This window comes from Oreochromis aureus, linkage group 17 (genome assembly GCF_013358895.1).
Source record: "Oreochromis aureus strain Israel breed Guangdong linkage group 17, ZZ_aureus, whole genome shotgun sequence".
Lineage (NCBI taxonomy): Eukaryota > Metazoa > Chordata > Actinopteri > Cichliformes > Cichlidae > Oreochromis > Oreochromis aureus.
The window spans coordinates 37,115,880-37,132,949 of NC_052958.1; the positions used below are offsets into that span (position 1 = coordinate 37,115,880).

The window sequence follows — 17,070 nt, forward strand, 5'->3', positions numbered from 1 at the left end:
CAGTAAAATGTCTAATGTACTGGCCTGGTGACCCAACAGGGGGGAAAAGGATGTTAAACAGTGTTGACACTGCAGTCTTTTTACTTTTATGTGGTTTCTTTTTACATAACAGTAACATTTGAACTTACTGTTAACTGTTTTCAACTGTACCATTCACCTGGCATAGGTGTTTTTGATCCCCAGGTTGCTGTAATGCTTGCAAATGACGGAGACGTTTCCTTAGCATGTGGGACATCTATTCAATTTCAATTCAATTCAGTTTTATTTATATAGCGCCAAATCACAACAACAGTCGTTTCAAGGTGCTTTATATTGTACAGTACATCTGGCTGCTCTTCCTTTTGATCAGCAGTGGAACAGTGCATGGAGGAACATGATGAGCACTCCCAGAGTGACCTCTACAAAATGACCTCCAGCAAGTCACTGGTGTGAATGTCTCTGAACAAACCATCAGAAACAGACTTCATGAGGGTGGCCTGAGGCCCAGTGACCTTTAGTGGGCTGCATGCTCACCAGGCAGTCAGACTGATGTTTGCTATAGAATACTGGCAGTCCAACGCTGGCGCCCAGTGCTCTGATGTGTTTTCAAAGTGTTACTTTCATTTTTTTTGAGCAGTGTATATTGAAGTGAAAGTGATCTTTTCAAATTTGAAAACAGGTTTTAGGATATACAGTCTTTATTTTTGGCATCTGTAATGAGACACTGGTGTAAATAAGCCATCCTCCTGAAAGGTGAGTTCAAATACAAGGAACTCCTTGGGGTTTTCCTTCAATATCTGATTTTGCAGACTCAGCTAATTAAATAGAAAACTCTTTCTAGTTCCCCTTACTTGATTTGCAGTTTGAGTAGTTCGGTTTTTGCCATTATAATATTACCAAAAATGTAACATCTTATTAGTTTTGAATCAGATCTAAAATCTGAGCAACCGTATGAGTTAAGTACGTATATCCACCCAGCTGGTATAAGATAAGATAAGATGGCCTTTATTAGTCCCACAGGTGGGAAATTTGTTTTGTTACAGCAAAGTGCAAAGTTATGTAGCAGAAATTAGAAAACCCTGGAATGCAATAAAATAAAATAAAATAAAATAAAATACTATATACAATAGAATAAAATAGAATAGAATAATATATACAATAGAATAAAATAGAAATACAAATACTATATACAACTGAGTAGGAAAATACAAAAACACAACTTCGTCAGAAGAAGAATTGCACGTATAGCAGTCTTATTGCACATGTGTGGGTTTGTGTGTTTGATCAGCTGCAAAAGTCTTTATTGTAGAGTCTGACAGCAGTGGGGAGGAAAGACCTGCGAAATCTCTCCGTCCCACACCGTGGGTGCCGCAGTCTCCCACTGAAGGAGCTGCTCAGTGCCGTCACAGTCTCATGCATGGGGTGGGAGATGTTGTCCATCAGGGATGACACTTACAGTATACTTACAGTATCCCATGAGCATTGTAGTTTTCAGTATTTTTATAACATAACAGTAGTATAAAGAGAGAGAGACAGTTATTTATTAATTTAATTTTTTAATTAATCCTTTACTTAACCTAGTAAAAATGTCACTGAGATTAAAAATCTAATTTCCGAGAGAGATCTGGTATCATGGCAGCAAAAGTTGATTTATTAGGAATACATGATTCTTAATAAATCGAGATAAAAATACAGTTTTTCCGGGTTGTAAATGGTCCAGTACTATTTGGTTTAGGGGAAAAATCCATGATGACAAAACTGACTGATGGTTGAATTTTTATGTGAAACCATCGATGACACTACCGTTATACCGCTTTACGCCTGTAGATGTTGTCACATCATGTGCATCTTTACCGAACCCAAAACTCCAACCACCACTAGATGTCACCGCACACCCAGGCATGGATACTTGCGGTTCCTCAATTTCAGCAGCTGCAGTAATCATTGTAGTTATTACTGGAGGCAGAAAAATGATCAGCTACATTAAAAATAAGATCGACCAAAAACAGACAGGGGTGCTCATGGTAGTTGTGACTCACGAAAACCCGGCAGAGGTAAAGTGATGTAATCGATCACAATTAATTCATGTACACGTCTCCTTAGCAAATTTAATCTCAGCAAAAAAAGCATTACTATATAAGAAAAACCTGACGGGTTATATATACGAATTCCAATAAGTAGTGTTACCAGATGCACGTGTAACTGTCAGCTGTTTGAAAGTGCACCAAAGCGATTACACGTTTGACACGTTTGCAAGGGAAAATCAGACGTTACCCGAGCAGGGGGGAAATTTCGAGCTGACGGGTCAAGTTATCCAGTAACAACCCGTACACGGGATATTAGCTGTTGGCTCTTCAAAATAAAGTCCCAAAGAGACTCAGGGCAACTGTAAAATGACCAGCTCTTGATAAAATAAACTATTACTATTTTATAAAAAGATGATTCCATTTTATTCACATATAAAACATTATAGGACGTAGTCTAGAGGGCGCTTTAGAAAGAAAAACAGGACAAATACGACAAAGACAAGACATAAACTTTTATTGATGTGAAAATTAAAAAATTGAAACAAAGCGCACACTGAAGTATGTATTTTTAAACAGATGTTTGTAAATTGTAATGCAATTTAGTTTTCATGAATTAAATCAAACAGACAGGACACCCAAAACTGTCTTATTTGGATAATTTTGACTGAAATACATAATACATAAATACATAACGCGGACGTCTTAAATGTTTTTTTAATACCCTTTAGTTTGAATTCCGCGTCCGGAAGTCGTGCATTTTCCGGTTACGTTACTTCATTTGCCACAAAAACAGTCCTGATAGAATCGTGCAGGCACGCTGGTGGCTAACAAATAGACCGAGGAATGCTGGTAAATAAATATTAGAAAGCGTATTATCATTTTCAAAGTTGATTTTTTAACATTTCAGACATTAAAACTGGACCTACGTGAAGCCGGCGGGCTGAGGAAACCGCGAGTCATCACTCGTTGACGCTGCCCAAAGACGAGTACCACCCGTAAACATTAACACATCTAAAGCTAACTGTTAGCAGACCGACACACGCCCCGGTGGACTGCTTTTAAATATTTACAGGCAGCTTTTTCCTTTCGTGGCACAGCACAACAGGAGATCTCCGGTGGAGCAAAGGTAAGCTCAAACAAGCAAAGAAAAACACCGAAATGAAAGCTAACCCTACCGCCTGCTGTTGATTACAGGCGGCTAGCCTAATTGCTAATTGTGTGTGAGGCTGAGTGACAGCCGTGACTGCAGACGGGTAGTGCGTATTATTGTGTAATAAATCAGGATTAGAGGTAAGGACCGTAGCAGCTCCCGCATCTTCATGCTCTGTACTTGTGACCCCGGCATCTGTCCCAAGTCAAACTCCACATTTAGCCTGTTGGTGCTAGTTAATTCAACGCGAATGCACCCCAGGGCAACGCGCTGAGTGATGAGGCAGGCTAAATTTGGATTTCCTGCAGCCCGCTGTATCCGGGTGATGTATGGGAGAAGCTGTGGATTATAAACCACACCAGGCTTTGCCACTTCAGCGAGTCTAGTGCTGATAATGTTGTTGCTTTTCTAACCCCCACCCCACTTCACCCCACCCATGCTGCCTTTCAGTCATATCTCGCTGCCTGTGTTGGATGTCTGCAGCTCTGTTTCCACTTTCACTTGACAGGAGACAAGCGCTGAAACAGGAGAATCATAGGGCAGCAGCAGCTCTTGCTAACTGTGTCAGACAAGCAGTACATCCGGTGGGTCCTGGCGTGGTGTCTGATATCTGATATTACCATGTCATGTTGTCCACCTGCGATTTAACAAAGTGTTTTCTCTGTCATACTCCTTTTGAGTATTTATTTTTAATAGCTGCAAGCTAATTCCACATTTAAAGACTTTGTAGTCTTATTTTTCTTGCTACTCAAAATATGCAGTGAGAAGTGTGAAGTTATGTTGGGAACTAAATCTTGGGACCAGACTTGGCATCTGGCACTCATAAATTTATATTTGCAATATTTCCATATTTCCGTCCTGTGCCAGTGTGCATGTAAAGAAGGGCAATCCCACACTTTCCATGGCAAACTTTTATTGAGGTGTGCAATCCAAGGTCACGGGAGTAACCAGCTCATTTGCCAGTCAAAAGGAGTTTCCACTGAGACCTTTTTTGAAGCACTGCTTGTTCCCTGCACACATATGGCTTTCAGTTTGAATGCTAGTTCTACTTTGAGAGCGCAGGCATGATATTAATGCTGACATGCAGAGGAAAAAATAGAGAACTCATTTGACTTTTGTTTGTTTTTACGGTGATATAAGCGTCAGCAGTGCCTGGGAAAAAAGGAAGCCGAGATGATTTCCCACAGGTGTATTTCCGTGCATGAAAAAATAAGTGGTTGTTTCTTCCTCAGTAAGTCAGGCATGTCAAAAATGAGGCCTGGAAGCCAGAATTGGCCGGGCAAAGGTCTTCCAGTTATTGCATCCTTCATTTATTTCTGATTTGACTAATTTATTACATTTCAGTGTATATTGGTGGTCTCAAGTCAGAGCATGTAGTGTTTGTCTGGTGTGATTCTGACCCATGTTGTTCTGGAGTGGAGACCAGGAAGCAGGTTCAGCAAACTCTGTGAGTCTAATAATAAATGCTGGGTAGATTTTCTTGTTCTGGAAAGACTGATCAGAGTTATTTCAATCAGCTCTTGAGTATGCTCACCTTGAGTTAAGTGTGTGCGTAAAGTAGAGAAAGCAAGCAATCTTCAGTGGAATCTGATACCACGATTCACCATGGCAACGGGCAGATAAAGAACAGAATCTCCTTTTTTTTTTTTTTTTTTTTAATCCAGTGGAGCGAGTAATATGAACACATGCCTGATCATGATATTTATCTCAAAAATTGGGTGGGGGGAAAAAAAAGAGTTATTTTATTAGCTTTGTCCACACTGTCATCATCTGTAAGAGTATAAAAGTAAATATCTAATTTGTTATACTGGGATTTGGGGTCATTATTTACTCAACCTGAATTTTCATTAGATGAAGCTTGAATCTTGATTTGACATTTAATTTTCAAAGCTCCAGATCTGCCCCCAAGCAAGTTTTTTTTTATTAAATAAAAAGTGTTTTGTTTTTTTTCAGTAATTTAACTTTGTAAAAACAAAAAAGAGAATTTTTCAGCGATTACCGGATAAAAATGAGTAATGACATTTACAGAAAAAACTCTGCTTTAATGTTCCCGACTTTAACCATGTGTAATTGCTAATATTAGTCTTCACTGACTAATATTAGTCAATATGGCTCTTTTAAAGCCACAGTAGAGATGTTTTACTGAGTTACTGTTAATACTAAGAGTTGAGCAATTGCAACTGTTTAACATCTAACTTAGAAAAATACAGGGCAGCTTTCCAAATCTAATGAAGGTAAAGTTTCATCCATAAAGGGAAAACGTGTTATAGCTAAGCTTACATAAATTGAAATATTTCAGTGTAGTTTGGAAGGGTTAGGCATTAAATGGTGATTAAAAATGGGGAACATAACCTGTTACTGACAGTTTTAGTTTTGATTCTCTCAGCTGCAGACTCAGTGCTGTTTAAGGGTTTGGAAGTAAGGATTAAATCTAAACTCACAATTTTAACATAAGCTGTGTTTAGGGTAGATGTTTTGTAGAGAATATACTGGTCAGTAGTGATTTCACATCTGTTGATCTCTAATCTGGAACCTAAACATCTACGTCATAAGTTACCATGATGGTGTAATTTTAAATTGAATAGGTTTTTTTTTTTTTTTTTTTTTTTTTTTTTAAAGGATACATGTGGCCTTGAAGAATCCGGCTGTAGTTAAACATTCACCTTGTGTTACTGAAGCTGGTCATTTATTTTGAGCTCTGCAATGAGAGAGGCTTTTTTGCATACTATTTACCAAGGTGGTTATCTGGTTGTATATTTATGCTCCACACAATTCAAATTCATAGGTAAATTAGCTATGCTTAAAAGTCTAAGCAAATCAGCATTTATTTGTGGGACAGGGCACCTTTACAGCTGTTCTCTGTAGAGCTGTGAAGTGTAGGCTCATAATTTTGTCACCTATTGTTATTTCATTTCTACACTCTCCATAGGAAACAGAGGAAACTGTCAGTGCTTCTGCTGTATATTTGACTTGATGCTGACATTGTCATTGTCACCCACAGAATAGTAGTACCAATAGCCAGCTGCCAAGTCTATGATGCACTAAAATGATTTTGTTTTTCAAAGGTTTCATCTGCTACAAACATTCTGTAGTTGTTACTAGTGTTTGCTGTTGAAGCACTTCTCTGAAAAGCTTATTGCTTTCCAGTTAAATAATGCCACTCATAGCATGTTTGCTTCTCACCCGTCATATCTCCTAAATTATACTGCTGTGCAGCGCTAACATTTTCTAGACAAATGCCCTGTGACAGACTGGTGACCTGTCCAGGGTGTACCCTGCCTCTCATGCTATGATAGCAGGGATAGACATCAAGCCCCTGACCCTGAAGCGGATAAGCGGAAGGAAATCAGTGAACACATGAATGAGTGAAATGTACAGCTTGAAACTGTGAAATTGAAATAGTTAAAGATTGTTGCTATGTGTGTTTGTAATGTAGACCAAGAACAGTTGGCGCTTATCTCAGCTGATACCGGATATAAGCCTAGAGCCTGGGGAAATAAAGTATGCTTTCATAGGGTCTAATCATATTTACTGTCCTTAAAGGGCATCACAGCAAACAAATCACCGACAGCCTCCCCTGCTCACTGGCACAGACTCACCTGAAAACAAGTAGGGATGCACTCATCTGACTTTCAGTCCTGATACAGATACCTTGGCTTTGGGTGTTGGCTGCTACCAAAGACTCATTGGATACTAGTATTGAATTAATAAACGTGGTTCCACACTGTGAGGAAGAGACTGTGCAGTTTTTCTGGCTCAGAAAGCTCCTTTGGGAATGAATACACAAGTAACCACAATATGTATATGAAATCTAGATTTCCTTATTTCTGACCATTTGATAGACGAAAGTGTCTGTTATGTGTGAGCAAAGAAACCCAAATAAACAAAAGTCAAAATAATTCAACTAAAAGTGATATTACTTTGTAATAGGCTTACTTTTCTTTAGATTTTAAGTGGATTAGGACTCGTTTCATTTCAGCTCACAGCCAGTGCTTTGTTTCTCCTCTCTTCCTGTGCTCGCTGTTTCACCGTGTGAACATACAGAGTGGGGCAGACAGAAGATGCAAATCAAAATAACAAAACATTTAAATGCAATAAGAGCTTTCCAGCAGTTTTGCAAACTAACCAGCAAAATTTAAAAAGTGAGAATGCGGTCATTAAAGCACCACCCATGGCAATTTTTTCATCATCGGCCTATTTGACTGGTGTTTGTAATTAAATAGCTGTAATGTTGCAAACTACTGACCTTATCAGTTTCATAAAAGAATTGAATAAGGTCACTGTGGCTATCAAAGGATGAATGTCTAATATAAATATGTGATTACTATACATTACTATCTGAACAGTGTTAGGAGCTCTAACTAATGATGCTTTGATTCTCAAGTTATTGAAGTGCCAGGACAAGTGCATCAGAGCGGTGTAATCTCCCCAGCTGGGATGTCCGGGCAACTGGATGTGGTTTGGCTGATTGGATGCATTGCTCTGACAAATACCAGATGTGCTCAGAGTGAGATAGCGGGCCCTCATTTTTTTGTCGTTGCGGATTTATCCAGCAGCGGTACAAAAATAAGATTACATTCTGGCATACTTCTCCCTAGGGTGTAGCTCAGCAGCCTTTATTGCCATCTGTAAGAAGGTTATCTGAGGCTCACCAATAAAAAAAACAAACAAACAAACAAACAAAGGAAAAAAAACATGAACAAACAGCTGTTTTAATTCCAGTGAAACCACATAACTGTGTGGACCTTTAATTTCATTGTCGCCCATAGCTGGACTGGCCATCGGGCATACCGGGCATTTGCCCGGTGGGCCGCTGGCGATTTTTTGTTTTTATGGGCCGATGGATTTTTTTATTTTTTTTATTTTTTTTTAGGAAGGGTATATATAATGAAAGGTGTTGGATTGGCCAATTGGTCATGATCGACTCTGGGCTGGACCAATTACAGCCGAGGAGGCCGAATGCACCCTCCCCCTTGTTCAGCAATCTTATAGACGAACTAAAGAAAATGGAGAACAAAAAAAGGAAAGGAGGTGTTTATGAAAATATCACTAAATCTGTCATTTATTAATTTTAATATTAATTAATGATCATGTCTCACCTCTAGTGTTCTTGGTCTTAATTTAAGGTTTCTACCATGTGTTGTAGATAGTTCAGGAGGTTAACTCGACCAAGCAGTCTTTTTGTTTCCGCTATGTACTGTTTAAAATCCAGAATAGGGAGGATGGTGTAGGTTTAAGTTTATTAGATTGATACATATATACCAACAAGGCAGTGTACATCAAAGCAGTTGTTTTCATGCAAAGGCTTTATGGTTTTCCTATAGCGATTGACAGATGACGTGACTTTCGCGCATTGCATGCCAGGAACTCGTGGCAAAACAATCCAAATACCGCATCAAATGCAAGCATTTGCAGCACCATAAAACGTTCATTCTCCGGTTCCAATACCTTCTTGGTTTTCTTTGCCGCACAAAAAGGAATGTACAAAACTAAGGAGAACAATGCCGGACCATACAAAGACAGACTCGACGAAAAAGGCAAAGAAAAGATACGAGGAAAAAATCAAAGGAGTGAGAGGGTCAGACCCTTACGAGCACACAAAGTGGACAAAAGACGTTAGCGTGCTGCCCAACTTTAACCACGCTCAGATTTATAATTATATGGATCTTGGGTGAGTGCATACACTCATGAAGTTTTTAGTAACTTCAGGTCACTGCAACAAGCCGGGTACAGTTTACCGACGGATGGGTACAGGACCTTGAAATGCACCGTGTAGAACGAAAGACCATGTACAAACAAAGGTAAGTTTACCAGTCTCACAAATCGTCTTCATAAATACACAATCGTTAACCGTTTATTAATATAACCTTTGAGCTCAACGGTAATTAATTAGTAGTGGAAATAATTTCTGGTGACAATAATATTGTATGTTGTAATCGCACTGGACAATTAGTGATACAAAACAACTGTTTTATCCTGTGAATAAAAGTATATGTTTTGTCAATGTACCCTGGTAATAACAGAAGCGAAACGCAATATTATATACAATAAATAAAGAAGCATAGCGTGACAATTTCTGTTCAGCGCCAGACTTGCTTGTAACCTATATCACCAATTATGTTAAGAAAAATGACGTATTAAGTACTACAAAACACTGACCTTTGTGGGAATGCTTGGAGCAGACTAACATGTGAGCTGGAGTGTTCTGAGACGTTATATTTGGTATATCTAGACCATCCGTTGGCTCTTACTTGAAACATGGCTTAAAAATTTCTCTTCAACGACATAATCCGATAAAAAACCCGATCTCTTTACCCGTCGGCTTCCCGTGGCTGTCATGCGACCGGCTATTGCAGTTAATAATACAACAGCTTCTTGCCATTTTTTGGGTTTCTTTTTATCGCTGTGTAACTGAGTTCAATTGAAAGCCTGCGTGCGCTAGTACCTCTTGCCTCAAGTTCCCAGAATCCTTTGCGGTTTTACCCCTGAATGACGTCACATTTTCAATCTCTATCCTGGTGGGCCGGTCTCTAGTCAAAATGCCCGGGCCGATTTTTTGTCCCAGTCCAGCCCTGTTGTCGCCTGACTGCCATTGGGCTCAGACATCAAACAGAAGTGAACAAACACACCTTCAATTTGCTTAATTTGTGCTGTCTCTGGTGATGAAAGGATTCAGATCTGTGCGGTTTCTTGTATCAGCCTTGCTCCATGTCCAGTGCCAAACCGGATTTGTCATTTGACAAAAAGAGAGCGGGACTCTGGAAATCTTTTTAATTGTCCCAGCCAATTAAATTCAGTGTCCACTCTCATTGGGGCTTTGAGGAGAGCTTTGGAAGTAGGGAGACCTTATAAATGTCCACCTGATTGTGTTGCCTCCTCATGTATTGCTTAAAGATCTGCTTCTTGTTTTGTTAGAAACATGATGGGTGAAGCCTTGTGTATAGTTTAAATTGAGTTTGTTTTTTCATGCTAAACATAAAAAACATCACTAAAAAGGGTGCAGTTGGAACTTTCACGTGTTCGACAAGTGCAATAAAGCGTCATTTCAAAACTGTTAGTTAAGTTATTATAAAAGTGAGTGAGACTGTGATCAGTGTGGAACCTTGATGTCCTTCAGAACTGTCACTACCAGCTTCTTGGCGTCTACAAGATAGTGCTTCATGTCTTCCTCCAAAAAACATGCCCTGTCTGAGCTCATAGGTTGACTCATGAATGGCATTAAAGCTCGTCTTAGCACAGGGAGTGGAGCTGTAGGTGTGTGTAACCAGTGACCATACCTGACATTATACAGAGAATGTTTTAGCTGTGTTACAAAAGGAAGTAAAAAAAAACAAACAAAAAAAAAAACGTTCAGGATAAAACAGTTGACAGGAGGAGCATGTGATTACCTGTGAATCCTGTTTTTAACATTCAGCTTGAATGACAGCGATCCTCTGGTAAAGCTGTAAGAAGGGATCTGTGTAATATGTCGGTAACGTGTTGTGTAATTGACCTCTGTTACTGCTATGGGTGTATTGTTCTCATACTCTTTGGGCAAAATGTTTGGAACATTTTTCACGTGTAGTGGCTAACAAAGAGAAAAATGATTTCAGGGGGACTTGGATCAGAAAGGGAAGTCCAACTATATTCTTTTTGCCAACATGTTGCTGGTTCCCAGTGTTCTTCATGTTTTACTTACACCCCCACCGGGAAGCTAAATTCCACGTTGTTACTCCATATTTTATGGTGTTTCTTCTTTTCCATTCTTCTATTTTAAAATGTGATGCAGCTGCATTTTTAAAATATCAAGGCAAAAAAGAAGGCCAAAATTGCCTTGTTCTTATTGGCAGAAACAAAAGTCATGATTTTTCATCAAGGATCTGTTAGATGGATGCATGTGAGCAATCCTTGATGACGTTGAATTTTTCTTTCCTCAATTGAAAGTAGGGCTGCACGATTTTGCATAAAATGAGAATCACGATTTTTTTGCTTAGAATTGAGATCACGATTCTCTCACGATTTTCTTTTCCAATATAAATATTTATTGCACTTATTAACTGCACATCAACCTTTGTAACAGTTGAGACTAAATGAACATAAAAACAATAAATATTTCATTTTGTCATTGCCGCAAAATGTTGTGCTGCTTGTAATTCCGTCTCCACCGTTGCTCGACACTGCGTGTATAGAGCAGGTAGTGCAACATTTGAAAAATAGTTGCGGGACGGCACTATGTAGCGTTCGTCTAGGGTGTTGATCATTTTCCTAAATCCCTCGTTTTGCGCAGTGTTGATGGGAGCCATATCTTTAGCCAGGTGATAAGTGATCGCCTCCGTAATTTCTTTGTGCCTGCGGGAGTTCGACGGGTATGGGGAAGCGCTGTATAAGGTTCCCGTTATTGATGTGGTTGACCGGGACGGATTTTCTCCTGTCACTTTCTTGGCCTTTACAGCTTCGTCATCTCTCACATGCTCTCCGTTGTTTTATCCCTGCCAGCTGGCTTTGGTATTACGTGGTATAAGGCTCCGCCCTTGTCATTTGTTGAGCAGGAAGAGTGAGCGCTTGTTTTCATGCAGATTATGTCCCGGATCAAAATGCGGTACAATCGTCATCTTTTTTTTCTTTTTTTTTTTTGTAAATCGTTGTCATTTGGAAATGAGATCGCACATAAGTATGAATTGAGATCGCGATTTTTCTAACGATTAATTGTGCAGCCCTAACTGAAAGCATGACATTTCATCTGTAGCATACACAGACATCCACACCTCTGAAGTCTCCAGTGTCTCACAGCTTAGTTGCAAGCCTCTTCATCCAACTTAGCAGACACTAGTGTTAGACTGCTGGGATTTACCGGAATAGGAAAATTATAGCAAGAATTATGAAAAAAGATGCATACAGCTATTTTGATATGTTCTTATTGCCTTTACCACAATTTTTCATGATATAAAAAAGAAAGAAAAATTGGTGCCCACCGAAGAGGTTCCGGTCTTTCAACAATTGAAAATCACCAGGACTGTGATTTCTTTATTTACTTATTGTAAGTAGGGTTTAATGCAGGGGTGGGCAATCTCAGTCCACGAGGGCCGGTGTCCCTGCAGGTTTTAGATGTGTCCTCGAACCAACACAGCTGATTTAAATGGCTAAATTAGCTCCTCAACATGTCCTGAAGTTCTCCAGAGGCCTGGTAACGAACTAATCATGTGATTCAGGTGTGTTGACCCAAGGTGAGATCTAAAACCTGCAGGGACACCGGCCCTCGTGGACTGAGATTGCCCACCCCTGGTTTAATGTATTCAAGTTGGAAATGTTTTTTTTCCCTGTCAAATGTGTGAAAATATTATTGGCTTTTGTTATGTTATCGTTAACAGAGTCTTTGTCTTAATTATATGCAGATCAATCATGCTGCCATATGTAATCAGCCCAAAAGCTTATTTTGAACCAGGAAAACCCTGCAGTTGGTACACACTGATATTACAAATAGTACTTAGAAATATAGTGATTCATAATCAGTGTTAATTTTTACAGCAGATTTTGATTTTAGCTTTAATCACAGTCTTTTGACCAAAACGTCAGTTACTTTTAGTCATAATTTAGGCAGCTAAGCTTTCAGTTTTAGTTGAGAAAATATCATAAGATTATAACAGACTAATGATTCATTTGAGTAAAATATAACGTGTAAATTTTTTTTCCGCATTTCTACCGATGAGAGTTAATCCACATGGTTTACAAAGTGTTTTATTTTCCTTGACATTAAACATGAAATATGTCCATACATCTTCTCTTCTCTTTCTTCCAAGCGTTGACACTGTGTCTCGTTTTCATGAGAAACCGAGAGCATGGAAGTTAGTGGTACTGTTTCCAGGGTCAGATCAAACCTGTGTGTCTGAGCTTACCCCACAAGGAGATTGCTTCTCATTGAATCACTTCCAAATTCGTCCCACCTTTCCACACAACTTAATTCATTCTGACTGGATTTCATCTCTCCGGAATATTTTCGTCCTGTTTTTAATTAATTGATGAAAGTGTCTGTAGGTTGCATCTTAGTTTTTGTCCTCTGCATTAGTTTTTATTTAGTTATCGTCTTGTTTTTCAGTTGTTGCAACATTGTGCAGAGTTTTTAGAAAGCTCCTAGTCACTGAATTAGCTGCTACTGGTCAGTAAAGGAACAATTTACAACCCAGTCATGATCTATTGGTGCATACAGTTATAGTCTTCTTAACTGAATCTGTCTTTCTGAGCTGGAGTTACAGGTGTTGTACATGCTCTGCTTTCCCGGTGTCCTGATTCACACATTCCGAACTCTTAAATCCTGCAGACAGCTGCAGCTTTTTGAGGGATGCACAATGCATCGCTTTTGATGCTGCTGTTTGATACAGCAGGACGGGAAGGCATTGTTTTGCTGAGCTCATGTTCAGAGAGAGTGTACAATGTTCACCAAATATCAAATTTTATATTACACCAGAATCCTGGAACCTATTATTATAGTCAACAAAATCTTACCGATTTTAAGCTTTTGCCAAACATTTATATCAATCACTGAGTCCTCTGCATCTCCTTCGTGCTGTTGGCAGAAGCACTTTGGAAATCACAACAAGTCCGGCTGCAATAATCCCTCCGGGCTAAGCCGTGACCTGAGAGAAAAATGTTGTGGCTGTGACGTAAACTCGCAAATAAATACATCACATTTCATTCCCACGGAATTTCCATTTGGAGTGTCACATCCATAAGCTTACTAATGTCTCGCGGCACCAGTGATCATAGCTATTCATGATAGGCCAGTGAGGAAGAAAGGAGCTAAATGACAGTATTAACTTAGCTGATACTGTCATCCAGAGCAACTAAGGCTACGTTCACACTGCAGGTCTTAATGCTCAATTCCGATTTTTTTGATCAAATCCGAATTTTTGTCTGCTTGTTCACACTACAAATAAAATGTGACAGCAAACGCGCTCTAGTGTGAACGCTCAAAGCGGCCCGCATGCGCAAAAGAAGATGTCACACACAACGCGCTCTGTTTAGACCCAGAGCAAACAGTATTGTTTGACTGATGGCCCTTAATATAGAGACTTCGGACTTCACGTTTCTCAATTTTTGCTTTAAGTTATTTTGTTATTTACATAATAACGTAAATAACCTAATAATGATCCTTATTGCTGTTTTAGAGGAGCGGTGCTTCAAAGGATAATCTGCAGATTTCTGTCAGAATCTGCAGATTATACAGTACAAATAAAATGTTCACGTTTCTCCAACGTTGTATTCCCAAAAGTCTCTCTAACATCTACACTGGATGGTCAGGAAGCATTCGCGATGTCTTCTCGCGCACTTCTCCGGCGCTGATAATTGGCGTCTGTCTTGTGGCAGTGACGTAAAAGATGGATTTAATGCGACATGACCGTTCACACAGCAGTAGCTTTCTAAAACATCGGATATGTATCGGATTCAGTACCACATACGAAAGTGACCCAGATCGGATTTGAAAATATCGGATTTGCGCCGTTCACACTGTCATACCATGATCGGATATGGGTCGCATAGGGTCAAAAAAATTGGATTTGATGCGCTTTTGCCTGCAGTGTGAACGCAGCCTTATTAAGAGGTCATTCATCTGCGCTGGATCCCCAATGTGACATAATCATCATAATGTAGCTGTAATAAAGATGCACTGACTTCCCTGAAATGCAGTGATGACAAAAGAAAAAAACAGGCCTTAACACAGAAACTTAATATAGTCAGGGTTTTTGCATGTCAAGTTTGTTATTTATTGTCAATATTTTGTTGTGCTTCTTGTCTGTCTTCTCAACAGCCCTTTAACTGCTGATTTGTGGGGGCATCGTCCACCTTTGTTCCAGATTGGGCAGCCTTTACGGAGTCTCTTTTGAAGGCTTTGGGTGGACGATTGTAGTTATTTGTTTAACAATGAGAAGTTGAACTGAGGTATTGTTGGATGGTTAAGCCTTTGACTGTGCTTTGTCCTTGATTAGACTTTGGTTACAGTGTTCTAGCTAAGCTTAAAGGGAGAACAACCGACTCTGCTTTATACATTTTTTGTTCTTTCTTAAAATGCCTGCATTCTTATTAGTACCCTTCAAAGGCTTTCTATTACAGTGGTGTAATCTTCTTACATGGCTATGACTTGTGCACCATCCACCAAGGTCAGATGTATTCAGATAGCCTCTCATTGCAAAGCTTATTTAGCAAAGATTTAGGGAAGTGTTGAGGGAGAACTTGACTGTAGTGGGCTTCTAATTGATGCAGTCAGGTCACTTTTGACAATGAGACCTACCTTTAATGGATGCCATGAGTAATAGATTATCAGGTTACAGACTGCAAGTACAAAATCTGAAGTGTTTCCCACAGGTTTAGATTCAATCTGTGGAAAAGGTGTGTGTGTGTGTGTGTGTGTGTGTGTGTGTGTGTGTGTGTGTGTGTGAGACTGCATGCATAATTTCTTAAAAGAATTATTAAATAAGGTCATTTGTAAGTTGATGCGCTTGTGCTTGTTTGCAGTCCCAAAAAACAGCAGCACATAGCCCAACAGGTATGATGCTATGTCTGGATAGATTGCTGAATGATTGAAAGTGGACAGGAAAGAAAGCAATGGAAGCAGTTCAAGAACGGGAAGAAGAAAACATCAAGGATTAAAAAAAAGCAGCATGAGAAGCACACACAGTGGCTGTATTGGACAGAGTGTGAGTTTTTACTGACACTCAGGTCTTCGTATTTTATAGCTTTGGTTGGAATAGCTCACTGAATGTGGTCCCACATATTTTGACACTTCACCCTGGTGAGTGTAACAGTTACAACATGTGAAAGACATACTGCAAAACAGTGTGCACAACCATGCTGTTCCCTTTAGACTGGTTAACTCAGCAGATCTCACAGCCGACCTCTGGAGTAGACCAAGAACTGTAGCTAGAGTTTAATTTGGTTTGACTGTGAGATAAAAAAAGACTCACTGATATCGAGGGCCCTTGCAACAGCGACCCGCCTACTGTGTCAATAGGGAAACACAACACTGGAAAGGCTGGGTAAATGTGATTAGTAACGACTACACTGTCAAGGTAGTGTTCATTTTCCTTTGTTCAGTCTCCCTCCCCTCACCCCTAGTCAGTCGCAGAAGACGGCTGCCACTCCCTGAACCTCCGCTGGAGGTCTTTTTCCTGTTAAAAGAATCAGAATCAGAAGACTTTATTTATCCCCAAGGGGCAATTAACATACAACAGAGCAGCATAATGTTGAAGATGAGGACAATAAAAACAGGCAATAAGAGTGAGATAATTGCCTAAATGGAGTTGAGTGACCATTATCTGGACCCAGTGAAAGTGTCTGTGTAGAAAAAAACATGATTGTCATGTGCTTTTATGTTTTTATTTTTTAATTTTTACACCCTTTCAGAATGAGAGTTAATTGTGTGTTAAGATTTTAATACATCAGGAAATTGTTTAGGTTAATTTCCATGTTGAATTTTATTTAGTTGTGAATCTGATAAAAGTATTTGTCAGTCAAATCAGGTTCTGAAGATTCCCTCGAATTTCTGTTACTGTTGCTCCACGCAGTTGTGTAATTCAGCTCATTAATTCCTCCTATTTAAGGAGGTTTTTAAAAACATTTTATTAATTTATTTTTTGGAATTACTGAGGAAAATTCTGGCCCTTTAATGGTATTTGATAAAGTTTCCAGAGAATTTGTGTAATGTTATAGAAGCCAGACTGTTTACCCCTTCAGGGAAACAACACTCAGACAAGCATAAGAACAATACAGGTCATGAAGTTGCTCCAACTTAATTATGTAAATTCCCTGAAAAATGTGTCACAGGGCAACAGAGGTCAGCGATGCTGAATGGCTCTGTTTGCTAAAAATAGCTGGTGCACTCAGGATGCTCTAAGGTGCTTTGGATAAAATAATCAAATTTCCTCTTGCGGTTTACCATTTGAT

General features: G+C 39.3%; 2 protein-coding genes across 4 annotated transcripts in view; one reads left to right on the forward strand and one right to left on the reverse strand.

Annotated features, from left to right (window-relative positions):
• zdhhc17 (zinc finger DHHC-type palmitoyltransferase 17) overlaps window positions 1-9,403 on the reverse strand; it is a 41,639-nt gene extending 32,236 nt beyond the window's left edge. Inside the window, exon 1 of the mRNA XM_039601086.1 lies at window positions 9,316-9,403. Within this exon, the coding sequence (XP_039457020.1) occupies window positions 9,316-9,346 (31 nt within the window). The 5' untranslated portion in view covers window positions 9,347-9,403. The remainder of the gene's footprint in view (window positions 1-9,315) is intronic.
• osbpl8 (oxysterol binding protein-like 8) overlaps window positions 2,760-17,070 on the forward strand; it is a 102,748-nt gene continuing 88,437 nt past the window's right edge. For all 3 annotated transcript variants that reach the window (XM_031743777.2, XM_031743778.2, XM_039601083.1), the window contains exon 1: window positions 2,760-3,132. The gene's annotated coding sequence lies outside the window, so the exon portion shown is untranslated. The remainder of the gene's footprint in view (window positions 3,133-17,070) is intronic.